The sequence below is a fragment of the Vitis riparia genome, chromosome 13, assembly GCF_004353265.1.
Source record: "Vitis riparia cultivar Riparia Gloire de Montpellier isolate 1030 chromosome 13, EGFV_Vit.rip_1.0, whole genome shotgun sequence".
Taxonomy (NCBI): Eukaryota; Viridiplantae; Streptophyta; class Magnoliopsida; order Vitales; family Vitaceae; genus Vitis; species Vitis riparia.
The window spans coordinates 18,056,728-18,070,704 of NC_048443.1; the positions used below are offsets into that span (position 1 = coordinate 18,056,728).

Below are 13,977 nucleotides of genomic sequence, written 5' to 3' on the forward strand. Positions count from 1 at the left end.
GTAGTGAAAACAGTGATCCAAAGACCTTAGTGATGGGTTACTCAATACTCACATCCAATGTATATCAACCTTGATCCATGAAGCGAAGAATCTCATAAAACTCTCACTAAACTGTTGTCACTCTAAAAACATAAGTATCACAAGGAGTGGGATTATCTCAAAAGGCTCACATATGAGCTCAATGATAGATAACCTAATGAACAACCCTCAAATATCAATGAATGCTCAGTGGAATACACTACTATAAACAAACTTATCATTGCATTTTTTTTTTATTTATTTATCAGAACACTAGTACCAACGAACTAAAACTCCATTAAGCAAAGTATAGAAATGAATAAACTTTCCTCAATCACCAATGAAAATATGAATCATACGTAAACCCTAGAAGTATGCCGACTCTAATCATTGACATGTATATAAAGCCCCAACCCTGAGGTCACCTCTCAAGCTAAGGTATCCAGATCAAAGTCAATTGGTGGAATGAAGGGTGTGACATGACTACCTTGATGCACTAAAAATGTGAAAAGTCGTCGGTTAGAGGAAATAAAGAGAGTGAGACGGAGCAAGAGAAGACAAAACATGAAAATATAAGGAAAATGAACAACAATAAAACATAACAAAAGTGGAATAGTAAGAGGATGGTAACAAGCAAAAGAAAATAGATCAAAGAGTTGAAATTCACGAGACTATCCAAGTAAAACATGCATACACAACCAAGGACCCCTACCCTGGTGATGAAAGGTAAGTAGAGCTATAAGAAAGAAAGATTATAATTTACTCATGAGGCTCAAGGAGTTAGCAACGGGTTGTATGTGAAATGGGTGTGATAAAATATAGGTTAACTAAAACGATGACCACCCATCCTTCGACCATCATCTTAAATGTAATCTTCTTCAGTTGATCCACGTTGGTTGGCTTTAAAAATTGGTTTCCATTTAGATTAATCAACCATAGAGCCCATTTTAGAGTCAGCTCTTGAATAACATAAGGTCCACTTTAACTAGGTCTAAACTTCCCCCTAGGGTCTCTAATCAGACCTCTAAGAATCCTCAAAACCAAATCTCTTTTCTGTAATGGTTTAGGCCTGACTTGTTTCTTGAAAGCACAAGCCATCTTCCTCTGGTAAGCCTAAATATGGTCTCCAACTCTCAACCTTCTTTCGTCCAAAAGGTTAAACTGATCAAATCGAGCTTAAGCCCACTCTGTCTCAGAAACCTGCTACTCAAGGGCCACTCTCAATGAACCCATTTCTATCTCAACGGGCAAACAACCTTCATACCGTATACTAAAGAGTAAGGTGTAGCTCTTGTAGAAGTGCGAAAAGAAGTATGGTATGCCCATAAACCAAAATGAATTTTCTCTGACCAATCTCGAGAAGTCTAAACCATCTTTCCCATAATCCTTTTTATATTATTATTTGCAGCCTCTACCGCTCCATTAGTCTGCAGCCTGTATGCAGATGATTTATGATGTTGAATGTCATATTTCTGCAACAAAGTTTCAATTTCAGCTCTAAAGTGTGCTCCCCTATCTGAAATCAACTCATGAGGAGCTCCATAATGACAGATAATATGTGACCTGATGAAATTGACAACTCTAGCAGATGTCAACTTTGCATATGATGCAGCCTCTACCTACTTAGTAAAATAATCTATGGCTACTAAGATGAACTCATGGCCATTGGAAGATTTCGGTGAGATCTTTCCAATGATATCAATACCCCATACTGAGAATGGTCATAGCGATGTCAAAGCATGCAACTCTGAGGGTGGTACATGAATAAGATCTCCATGCATCTGACATTAGGCATTTCTGAACATATTGACAACAATCAGTCTCCATAGTCAACCAGAAGTATCCCAATCTCATAATCTTACGCATTAACATGTGTCCACCCATATGCAGACCACAAACTCCTGCATGAACCTCTCTTATCACTCGATCTGTAGAGGCTCAATCCAACACATAAGAGAAGCATACCATCAGCCGATCATCTGTATAAAGTCTTTCCACATATAAAAAATCTAGTGGCTAATTGACTCAATGCTCTCCAATCCTTGGCTGTCATAACCTCAGGGTATGTGCCAGATTTGAGAAACTAATGAATGTCATGAAACCAGGGTAGGTCATCCTGGACTTCTGTCTTATCAATCCAGTGACGTTAAGCGGGCGCAGATCTAGTCTTAATCAGCAAGGGACGAACTATCACATTAGCCGGAATGTCAACTGTAGAAATCAAGGTAGCTAAGGCATAAGCAAACTGATTCTGTGCTCTAAGGAGATGAATGTATTTCAACTCCTCCAATTTTTCAATCAATAACTCTAGGTGGGCGTGGTATGGCTTTAGTTTCACGTCTCTGGTCTTCCAATCACCCCGAACCTACTTAAGTACTAGATTGGAATCACCAAGTATATCCATCTGTGTGATGTCAAGCTCTAATGCAGTCTTTAAACTGATGATACATGCTTTATACTCAACAATATTATTTGTGGTGGAATGGTAATCAGAAAATGTTACACGAACAGATCTCAGAATGTGATCACCCTGGGGGGATACCAACAAAACACCTATCCCATACCCTAAATGATTAGCTACTCCATCGAAGTACATGCGCCAACCTAATAACCTAGTCATAGCGACAAACTACTCATCTGGAAAATCATGATCAACTGGTCTACTCTTTATTGTTGGTAAGGACGCTAAATGATATGCAACAACGCTCCCCTTAATGGATTTCTAAGAGACGTAGTGAATATCAAATTCTGTAAGAAGCACTAGCCATCTCATCAGTCTACTAACCAAAGTAGGCCTATCAAACAAGTATCTCAACGGATCAAGACGGGAAATCAAGTGTACTGAATACTCTATCATATAATGCCTCAATCTCCTAGTGGCTCAAACTAGTGCTAAGTAGAAGCGCTCAATCACAACATATCTCATCTCATACTCCAACATCCTCTTACTCAAATGATAGATAGCTTGCTCCCTCCCTGAATCATCAAACTGAGCCAACATGCATCCTAAAGCTATGTCCAAAACTGACAAGTACAAGATCAGTGGATGTCCCGGTATAGGAGACACTAAAACTAGAGGAGAAAGGAGATGCTCTTTTATTCTTTTGAAAGCATGTTGACAATCATCATTCTAGACTGTAGGCTGATTCTTCCTTAAAAGATGGAAAATAGGCTCACATATATCTATAAATCTAGCAATGAAGCGACTGATATACTACAATCTGCCCAAAAAACCTTTGACCTCTTTCCCAGTCTTGGGCATAGACATGTCAAGTATGGCTCTAATCTTATCAGGATTGACCTCTATGCCTCGCTCACTAACCATATATCCTAGTAATTTCCCAGAAGACACACCGAATATGCACTTTTTGGGTTGAGTCTCAACTTAAATTTCCTAATCCTATGAAAGAATCTCTCTAGAGCTGTTAAATGATCTGCCATATCACGAGACTTTACTATCATGTCATCAACATACACCTTAACATCCCTATGCATCATGCCATGAAATAAAGTAGTGGTAGCTCGCTGATAAGTGGCTCCTGCATTTTTTTAATCCAAATGACATGACTTTGTAATAATAGGTACCCCACTTAGTGATGAAAACAGTTTTTTCTCTATCCTCTGGAGCCATCAAAATCTGATTATATCCAGAAAATCCATCCATAAAAGATAACATCGAGTGGCCTGCAGTGTTATCCACTAATAAATCAATGTGGGGTAAATGGAAATCATCCTTAGGACTGGCCTTATTAAGGTCTCTGAAATCAACATAAACCCTAACCTTACCATCATTTTTGGAAACATGAACGACATTAGTCAACCACTCAGGGTACTCAACTACTGATAGAAATCCTATAATGAGTTGTTTTTTAATCTCCTCTTTAACTTGTAAACTCCATCATGGGTGCAATCATCTTAACTTCTACTTAACTGATCTAGCGTGTGGCAAAATGGGTAGATGATGTTGAACTATAGTGGGATTAAGGTCTGACATGTCCTGATATGACCTTGCAAAGACATCCAAGTATGATCTAAGTAAATGGATGAGGCTGTCCCTTTCATCAGTGGATAAGGGTGATCCGATTTTCAACTCTCTAGGCTAGTTAGTTGTACTAAAATCAACAATCTCAACATCCACTACTATAGGTGTAACCTTTTCTAAATCATGTTGTGCAATCTCATCATCTATATCAGGACCTGTGAAGTGGGTGAATAAAGTGCAAGTAATAAAATATCATCACAAAAGACATATGAATACTCGTAAATGCTTAAATCCATAACCGAATCATCAGAAACATAGTCAGAACGGGTGACAAATCCTGATAGAATATCAAATGAAAGAGTTGAGTCCATAGAGTTGGACGCTCGCTCAACTAGGCCAATAGTGCCCTCATACATATCAATAGTAGGAATAATAAAAGCAAGAAGCTTAGGAGTAGGAATAGTCTGATCCTCTTCAGCAATCTTGATGACAGATACTCCAAAAAGCTCTAATGGCGAGAAAGCCTGGCACTGAACTACATCAAGGAACTGACTGATACCCAACATATCCATCTCATCACGATGCTCATCATGAGGAACTACTCCATCAATCATATATGCAAGCTCAATGACTACCCCATAATCAGTAGTCTCATCTGGGAAGCACAAGGAGAATAAGCTGGCTCAATCCGGAGATGGTGGAGCGATCGTCATAAAAGCTGACACGCCAAGGGTCTCATCACCCATTTGCATATGAAGGAGCATATGTTGAAGCTCATCAAATATACTATCCTTAACACCTATCTCCTCGACACGAGGCTGAATCTCTGATCCCTTAACAAAGTAATTGACCAAATTGAAAGTGTAAGGGCGAACAGGATAATAAAATGGGATGTCAAACAATCAAACCCTCACCTTATTCCTACGTAGTCGTGCCATATAACGAACATCATCCTCTGAAGGGGTGAATCTAAGTCCAAAAGGAGTATCATGATCAATAGTAGTCACAAACTCACTAAATCCATGTTGGCGTCGTCCTAACCCAAAGCCAGGTAGAAAGGACATGTCTTTCATCATATCAAGAACAAGGGTACTACTATGCTGGTCAAATGACATGGCTACGAAATCTCTACAAAAATCTTGAATCGTAAGGGTTTGTACCTCATCGAATGTGAATCCTATCAGAAGAAGATCATCATCACTATGACTAATCTACAATACTGGCTCAGAAGATGAAATCATGTATCTAGTAGACTACACTGTAATAACCTGCCCATCATGGATAAATTTCACCTTCTGATGAAGGGAAGATGGAATAGCTCCAGCCTGGTGAATCCAAGGTTGCCCCAAAAGCAGGTTAAAGGATGCAGGAACCCTCAAAACCTGGATTAATATAGAGAATATGGTTGGACAGATCAAAAAATCTATAGTTAAGGTGCCCATGACCTTCCTCTGAGTGCTTTCATAAGCTCTCACTATCTTTATGGATGGACCAAAATTTGAGGGTGCAAAGCCAATGACTATAACAGTGGCTAATGGACAAACATTCAAGGCAAAGCCATTGTCCAACAGCACAAACGAGACTCTGTGGCCTGAACAAATAACTGAAATATAGAGATGACGAGTATGGTCAGAACCCTCTAGTGGTAAATCATCAATAGAAAACACAATGCAGGTGACCTTATCGTCTATTATCATATGAATCAATCCTTCTAGATTAGTAGAGGTTTCAACATGTATCTGACTCAAGGCTCGAATAAGTGCATCTCTATGGGTACTAGAAGTGGCCAATAAACTCCAAATGGATATCCGAGCCTGGGTGCTCTGCAGTTGTATCAAGATCTCATCATCCTTCTTCCTAACCTCCTCGCGAGAGTTCGTACCACCAAATGGTCTAGTAACTGGAGGTGTAGCCCGAGCTATCCTCCTACTACAAGTCATAACCTATACATCCACATCAACATCCTTAGGCCATAGAATAAACGGAGCAAACGTGTTCCCATGCCCGACATCTGATGGCATAGAAGGAATCAACTATAATGGCATTCTATCCGGGATCAAAATGAATGGTGCAGGGATCGAAAAATCTTATGTAACTCCTACAATCTCATAGCCATTGTCTGAAACAATCATCTCAGGCAATCCATCATCCCAACTCAGCATGTGTATGACGTCATCCTGAACAAAATCCATGTGATGAATACCACCAGTAGGCGAAAACATTGAATGTGTGGTGTGAGCAGGTAAAGGGTTCGTGGTCACACTTGGTTGCCCTAAGTTAACTAGACCTTGATCTATCAAGTCCTGCATAGCATGTCTCAGAGCAGAGCAACGATCAGTGTCATGTCCTGGACCCTGATGGTAAGCATAATGAAGGTCCATCCTGAACTGAGGTGGCATAGGCTAAGGTGGTGGTCTCGGTGCTAATGTAATCAACAATCCTCTCTTTACGAGCTTTTGGAAATATTGACTCAAAGGCATTCCCAACTGGGAAAACTGCCACATCTATCTTTATGCAGGTGGAACCCTAGGCTGGGGATAATGAGTAGGTGGCCTCTGTGTGGCATGAGTAGCATAAACTGGCCGTGGAGCTGGGTGTAGATATGTGGGAGACATAGGTCTAGAAGGAACAGGTGGCCTATACTGCATATAGGGTGATGATAGGTAATAAACTCCAGAAGTCTGCCCAACTATTTGATAATATCTAGGGGGTGTAGATATGTGGGAGACATAGGTCTAGAAGGAACAGGTGGCCTATACTACATATAGGGTGATGATAGGTAATAAACTTCAGAAGTCTGCCCAACTATTTGATAATATCTAGGGGGCCTCGGTCTGGTGGCACTGATGGCACTTACGTCCCCTAATCTCTGTCCAATAACTGTTTTCTTCCCTTTCGAGTTTGAACGGGAAGACTTAGGCCACAATCCTCTAGCAATACCCTCCTTAATACCATATAATGCCTACACCAAAGATCCAAACTCCACGTGTGGGAATCCCATCAAATGCCTAGCAAATCAAGGCTGCAAGCTCCTCATAATCATGCTTATAAACCTACAGCTGCCCATTAGTCCTTTAGATTTTCATAACTCTAATCAACCCTTAAGAACCTAATAATCATATTTAAGTCATTAACTAATTCCACTTAATTCATAATTAAACAAGATTAACACTAAACTAGTTTTAACATCTAATTAAGCACATTTAAAGTTAAGTACTAAGATAATCATTATTGCCTATTTAATTCATTAATGCTAGGTATTACACCCTTAGTATAAGTTCTAGGAAAAGAGAGTCCAACTGCCGATCCCTTCTCCATAATGGGGAAGCTCCCTTGACATATTTATATTAAGAAAATAATAATAACAATAACAACAACAACAAAATGGAAGAAAAGAAAATTACAAAAAAGAAATATGAAATGGTAGAAAAAGATTAAAAAATGATAATTTTGGGTTTTTTTAATTAATTTTTTTATGGTCAAAGGTCAAATATTCTCATAAATAATTTAAATTGAACTCATGGGTTCATGGGGTGCAATATCTTTCATATTCTTTACTCCAATTACATCGATCTTTTTTTCAGGCCCCAAATGTTTTTTACAAGGAAAGTTGACTTGAAATCAAGTAAGACTTAATGCATTAGATCTATTGACAAGTCTAATAATTTTTAAATATTATTTTTTATTTTAAAAACAATTTTCATAAATATTAAAAAAAAAAAATATGAGTAGATAGGTAGCAAGTGTCCCCCTTACATACTCTTGATTTTTTGTTATCATGAAGAATCACGACAGATTGGTTATTAGGGTTACACCTCTTTCATTAAAACAATAGACTTTCTTCTTCTTCTTCTTCTTCTTCTTCTTCTTCTTCTTCTTCTTCTTCTTCTTCTTCTTCTTCTTCTTCTTCTTCTTCTTCTTTTTCTTAGGGTTACACCTCTTTCATTAAAACAATAGACTTTCTTCTTCTTCTTCTTCTTCTTCTTCTTCTTCTTCTTCTTCTTCTTCAACAACATTGTTTGCACGTAAAAACCTTTAAAATAAATGAGATTCAAGTATTGTTATAAATACTTTTAGATAAGGTATAGTTCCAACAAAGACTTTTACATGAGGGCAATGATTCAACTCCAAAAAGGATAAGAATGTTTGCACGTAAAAACCTTTAAAATAAATGAGATTCAAGTATTGAATTTAGTGTTGTTATAAATACTTTTAGATAAGGTATAGTTCCAACAAAGACTTTTACATGAGGGCAATGATTCAACTCCAAAAAGGATAAGAAATATTGCACAATAGAAAAAATGGTTGCAATTTTAGCAACTATGAGCCACTAGTCCACTTAGTTGCGGTTAATTGGATTGGGACGGCTAGCACTATTAGCAAGCCAAAGGCCAAGTGGAAACTACTTTTTTCATAAAGTAAGTTGTCCAACAAGAAAAACGTTAATTACTTCATGACTTGTCACATTTCACATTGCTCCATTTAATGGTCATCCACTGAGTTTTTATTCAATCCAGTGCAAAGATGTAAGAGTTGAATTTAAACCTATTAAAGCCAAACCATTTTTTTTTTCAATATATATCTATATATATCAAATGGAAGTTATTTGTTATATTAATCATCTAAGTCTAAAATGTATGTGTATGTTAATTACTGGAAATTAAGAATACTTTCTAGTATTAGATCTATGAAATACAAACCACCCATACAAAGAGGAGGTGACCATCAATGCACCGTTGTCTTTCTCCTCCAATATTTCCAAAAATGCTTTGATCATCTGTTACCCTAAATTTCTCTATATTTTCAATCATCTATTTAATGGAGAACCAACCTCACTTCATCTACTTTTGTCTCTTCCTTTGCTTCATTAACTCTTTCCACTCGTTCTACTGGTATAGATATAATATTTAGAGGCTCGAGTTCTTATTACTTCTCCTACAGAGATATATGGAGAAGTTGATATTTTCCTTATTTCTGGCGCTACCTTTAATTTTTACAGAAGCTCATGTTCCCGGTGGAGGGTTCACCAAGCTTTTCGTTTTCGGGGACTCGTATGTCGACACTGGGAACGGCGGGAGGCAAGCTACTTCGTGGAAGAAACCATATGGGATCATTTTTCCTGGGAAGCCGACTGGCCGCTACTCAGACGGCCGTGTCTTCACTGATTACATAGGTTAATCTCCCTCTCTCTCTCTCTCTCAATCCATTTTCATTTCTTACCTTATGCTGGGTTTGTTTGCTTTTTCGTGGCTTGTTTGCTTATGGGTTTATGTATCTAGGTTGTTTATGATTTGTTTGCCTAGGGACTCACGCCGGGTATGTCTATGAGGAGGTGCAACGTGACAAAACCTAATAGTTTAATCTTTTACAAAACTTGGTTTCGAGCAATTTTTTCAAAAATTGGTTTTCGAACAATCTTTAGAGTGAGATAATTAGATGTAAAGTACATTATACGTCTGTTGTTTGCCATTTTTATTTCGTGCAATTAATTTTTATTTTATTTGTTTGGACCAAATGAATCGATCATAGCTTCATGGATGGGTATACGGTCTCCCATTCCTTACCGATGGAGAAAAATGGGGAAGAAAGTGCAAGGACATGGAATGAATTTTGCGTATGGAGGGAGCGGCGTCTTTGACACACTGGTCAAGGCACCAAACATGACCACTCAAATCAACCTTTTTCAACAGGTCCTTGAGGAGAAACTCTATACCAAACGTGACATTAAGTCATCCATTGCTCTGGTATCCTTGGCTGGCAATGATTATGCTGCATACCTTGCTGGAAATGGCACCATCCAGGTGAGTGGTATATGATAGTCTAATTTAATAAATTGAAATTTCAAAGTTGTAATTGATTTTGGGAATGAAAAAGAACAAAATATTAACCAATTGTTTTTTTTCATTTAAATACCATGGAAAAAAGTAAGGAAAAAAAATATTAAAGGAATTTTCTCTTAATTATCTTTGAAAATGTATTGCTGAACTTACTCTAAATTCTATCAATCAATTATCACATTAATTAAATAAATCATAAATCAAGAGTTGATGCATAAAATTTGTGGGCACATGAAATTCACACACCAAAATTGATCCCGAATGACTTTATTGATTTTTGCTTTTTATATAACTATACTTTCTAAATTTCTCACTAGGCAAATATACTTCAAATTAAGTGAAATTTGATTTATTGAATTTGTTAATTAACCTAATATTTTTTAGAATAGTTTAAAATTCCAATACTAAACTAATTAATGACTTTATTGTTTCTCCTCTTTATATAATTATATTTTTTTCAATTTTCTTAATTAATCAATAGACTTGAAATCAAGGGAGAGTTGATAAGTTGAATTTATATGAAGTCTGTTAATTTTCAAAAAATAATTTAGAACTAAAAACAATATAATTAATGCTAGTTATTCATTGTCTAGATAAATGAACTTGAAATTGAGACATAATTATTGGATTCATTAAGGAATCTAATAATTTTAAAATTAAAGATAGATTCAATCAATACTAAAAAAAATAAATAAATAAACCAAAATATGTCTAAAATAACCATACTGTTGGTATTGGATATTCAACATGTGCATATAATGAAAACTTTCACTTATTTTTTAAAGTGAGATTTCCTCAATTTTTTTCCTTGGTTTGATATAAAATGTTATTATTTATTATTATTTTAAAAATATTATTATTCACTTTTAGTAAAAAAAAAAAAAATACAATTATATTTTCATTATGATGTTAATGTCCATATTTTACCTATTAAAATTATGTCTTTTTTAACAAAAATATTTATGATTTTCTTCTGATATTAATATTCATATTTTACCAAAACTTGATCATCTCTAATTCATAGGTAGTAATAAAATTAATTTTTTTATTATTAACATAAATTAAATTTACAAATTTTGTATAAACTAAAAATAAATTATATTCTTAAAAACAACTAAAATTTACTTGTTCAAACAATTTATTTTTATTTTTTTGGTTTTCTTTTCATTGAAAACAATTTTTAAAACCAACTTACCAAACACTACTATTTTGAGAAAATAATAAAAACCTTTTATATTTAACTTAAAATATGGATCAATAATCATTAAAAAGTCGTATGTGTTTAATTTGAATTCTATTTTTGTTTATTTATAGACATTTTAAAATGATTTTGTACAAGGTCAGAATTGATATGACCAATCAAGTGGCTTTTGTGGGAAGTAATGCTTGGCATATATTTGAACGAATATATATGAAAACCATTGATATCAAATCTATTTTTGATGAACTTTTTCACCCTAGTGGGGATTGTCCGAAGTACCATTGATATTAAATTGACTTTTGATGAACTTCATCTATATACTTTCACCCTAGTGGGGATTAATTGTCCTAACTGCTTGATGAGGCATATATTTTATTCAACCCGATTTACTTGGTCATGATAAGCTTTTCAACGTATGCTATGATTCGGACATCACTGATGTTATATGTATTTTTGTACATGTCAGAGTTTGCCAGCATTCACCACATATCTTATTAGACAGCTTAGCTTGAATCTGAAACATATTCATGGCATGGGAGTGCGAAAAGTGGCAGTAATGGCGATACAGCCTCTGGGATGTTTGCCTCAAGTATCTGCCTTAACTTCCTATCCGAACTGCAGTGTTACTGGGAACTCAATCGCAAAGTTTCACAACCAAATACTGGAGAAATCAGTGCAGAAGTTGAACAAGGAAACCAAGGATTCTGTGTATATAAAACTGGATATCTATACCGCTTTTATGGCTGCAATGAAGAGTCAAGAATACCATCCAGGTTCCCACTAATGTTCTTAATTCATATCCGGGATTTATATATATATATTAAAAATTTTATGTCAAGGAAAAAAATTTACAAGATAAAGATCAGGTTTATAGACTTTCTATCTTTTATAATATTCTACTATAATGGAATATTCTCTCTCAACAGTAAATATAGGCATAATTGGTCTAATCACGTTAAAATCTCATATACCTTTGTGTATAAACTATTTAATTTTTGTATTATTACATTAACATGTTTATATTAAAACTTGATGTAGACAAATTGCTTGATGATTTTAAGGCGTAAGCTAACCTAAGTCTTTTCCAGGTGGTATAAACATTATTATTTTAATAACTTAAACCTCAATACAAAGCATTTTATTGTTGATAAATCTATATGAATGAATGAATGAGTTCATCTTCTTCTTTTTTTAGGGACTTCAAAGTTTGAGGATCCACTGAAGCAGTGTTGTAGAGGTGTAAACAGTGCATACTCGTGCGGTGATGTAGACAAGAATGGGGCTTACAAATACGTGGTATGCAAGAAACCCAATTCAGCATTCTTTTGGGATGGTGTGCACCCTACACAAGCAGGTTGGGATGCAGTTTTCTCAGCTTTAAAATCTTCCCTCCACATCCTTTTGGGATGATTGCAAATTTAAGGACGTTTTTTCAATATATGTACACCAAGAGGGATATTAATTCATCAGGAATATGTGCACAAGTGAAGAACATTACTACTTCAAATATGAAATAAATTTGATTGTGCTGCTTGTTTGCGAACTTGGAAAAAATTTCAGTAGGTGGAAGCAAAGGTAAATCTTTTAAATTGTCTTATAGTCTAAAAGTTCATTGATTCCCAATATTACTAGCTTTTATCACCCATTTTCTCACACTTTCTGATAGCTATTACGCGTAATGACTCTTCCGATAATGACATTAGAGATTACTTCTTTGAATGGTATGACACGAAACACGTCAAAATAGGATCGCTTTGATGGCACCAACTGCGACCAATGGAAGGAAAAAGGGCAGTTCTTACTCAGCAGTGATGTCATTTGTAGGAGCTACAGAAGTAGCTGGTGAATACTTTTCGAATGATTTTGATTATTTTTGTGAAAAATTCATGGTATAATACTTAAATGCACAACATCTTATTCAGCACAACAAAATAGTTGGCCAAAAGAAAAATTATATGGTTAATACAATGCTTGAAAATGCTTTCTCCTAAATTTCCCATTTTGTTTCCCCACACATTACCTCTGCTTTTGCACATCCGACTAATTATAAATCTATGTTGTAATAAAAATATAAATTAATGATAATCTTGATAGGAGAAATGTCAGAGATATCAGGACTGTCATCCTCTAAAACCAGCAGTAATATGTTTAATTGTTTTAAGTTAAAGAGATTAAGTATTTGCTTACATCGATGAAAAGATAAATAAATATTTCATAAAATATGTAACAAAAAAATATAAAGAAAAAAGAAAAAGAAAAAGTTCTATAAAGTTTCACAATCTTATGTCAAATCCATCGAGAGAGTGTGAGGGCATATGTAATCTAGGGTTTTGGATGAAATCTACTTGATATCAAATTTGAGTCTTAACACAATTTCACACCTAAAACTAGGATTTTAACTTAGGAAAATGGATTTCTTAAGCTTATTAAATATGTTGATTAATTTAGTTTTTAGTTTATCTAATCAATGGTTCATATTCATCTTTTATATTCGATCATTAAACTTGTTAATAGTAAGATCAAACTAAGTTAACTAATGATCAAGGTATTCCCAAGAATCACTAGTACCTCAATTCAAATTATCTACGTCTTATTTAAGGTGATGACATAGAGGATCTAGTACTATTGATTTAAACTCGAAGACAAAATCAAACCAATCAAAACTTTACCCATGTTCTTACTAATCCTTTAGGTTCTTCACCTTCATGTTAATCTCTGGATCATATAAAATTAACTAAACATGATGAAAGATTTCTCCTTATACCCCATATTTCGTTTCCAAGAAAATAGAATAGAAATAGAAAAAACAGAAGAAAAACAAACTTTATTGAAGAAAGAATTGAAACAATAGTGTGAACCCACATTTTTCACGGGTGTCCCACTTTACAACAAGACTAATTATTTATTATGAAAAACTGATTTTTGAAAAGGTTGAAGTT

General features: G+C 35.2%; 1 protein-coding gene across 1 annotated transcript; it reads left to right on the forward strand.

Annotated features, from left to right (window-relative positions):
- The first annotated feature begins 8,743 nt into the window (after positions 1 to 8,743).
- On the forward strand, positions 8,744 to 12,563 carry LOC117929006 (GDSL esterase/lipase At5g03610-like). The gene is made up of 4 exons (XM_034849184.1): positions 8,744 to 9,173; positions 9,530 to 9,801; positions 11,505 to 11,811; positions 12,234 to 12,563. Exons 1-4 carry the CDS (start codon positions 8,948 to 8,950, stop codon positions 12,446 to 12,448), a joined length of 1,020 nt encoding a protein of 339 aa, XP_034705075.1. The 5' UTR covers positions 8,744 to 8,947; the 3' UTR covers positions 12,449 to 12,563.
- The last annotated feature ends 1,414 nt before the right edge of the window (positions 12,564 to 13,977 follow it).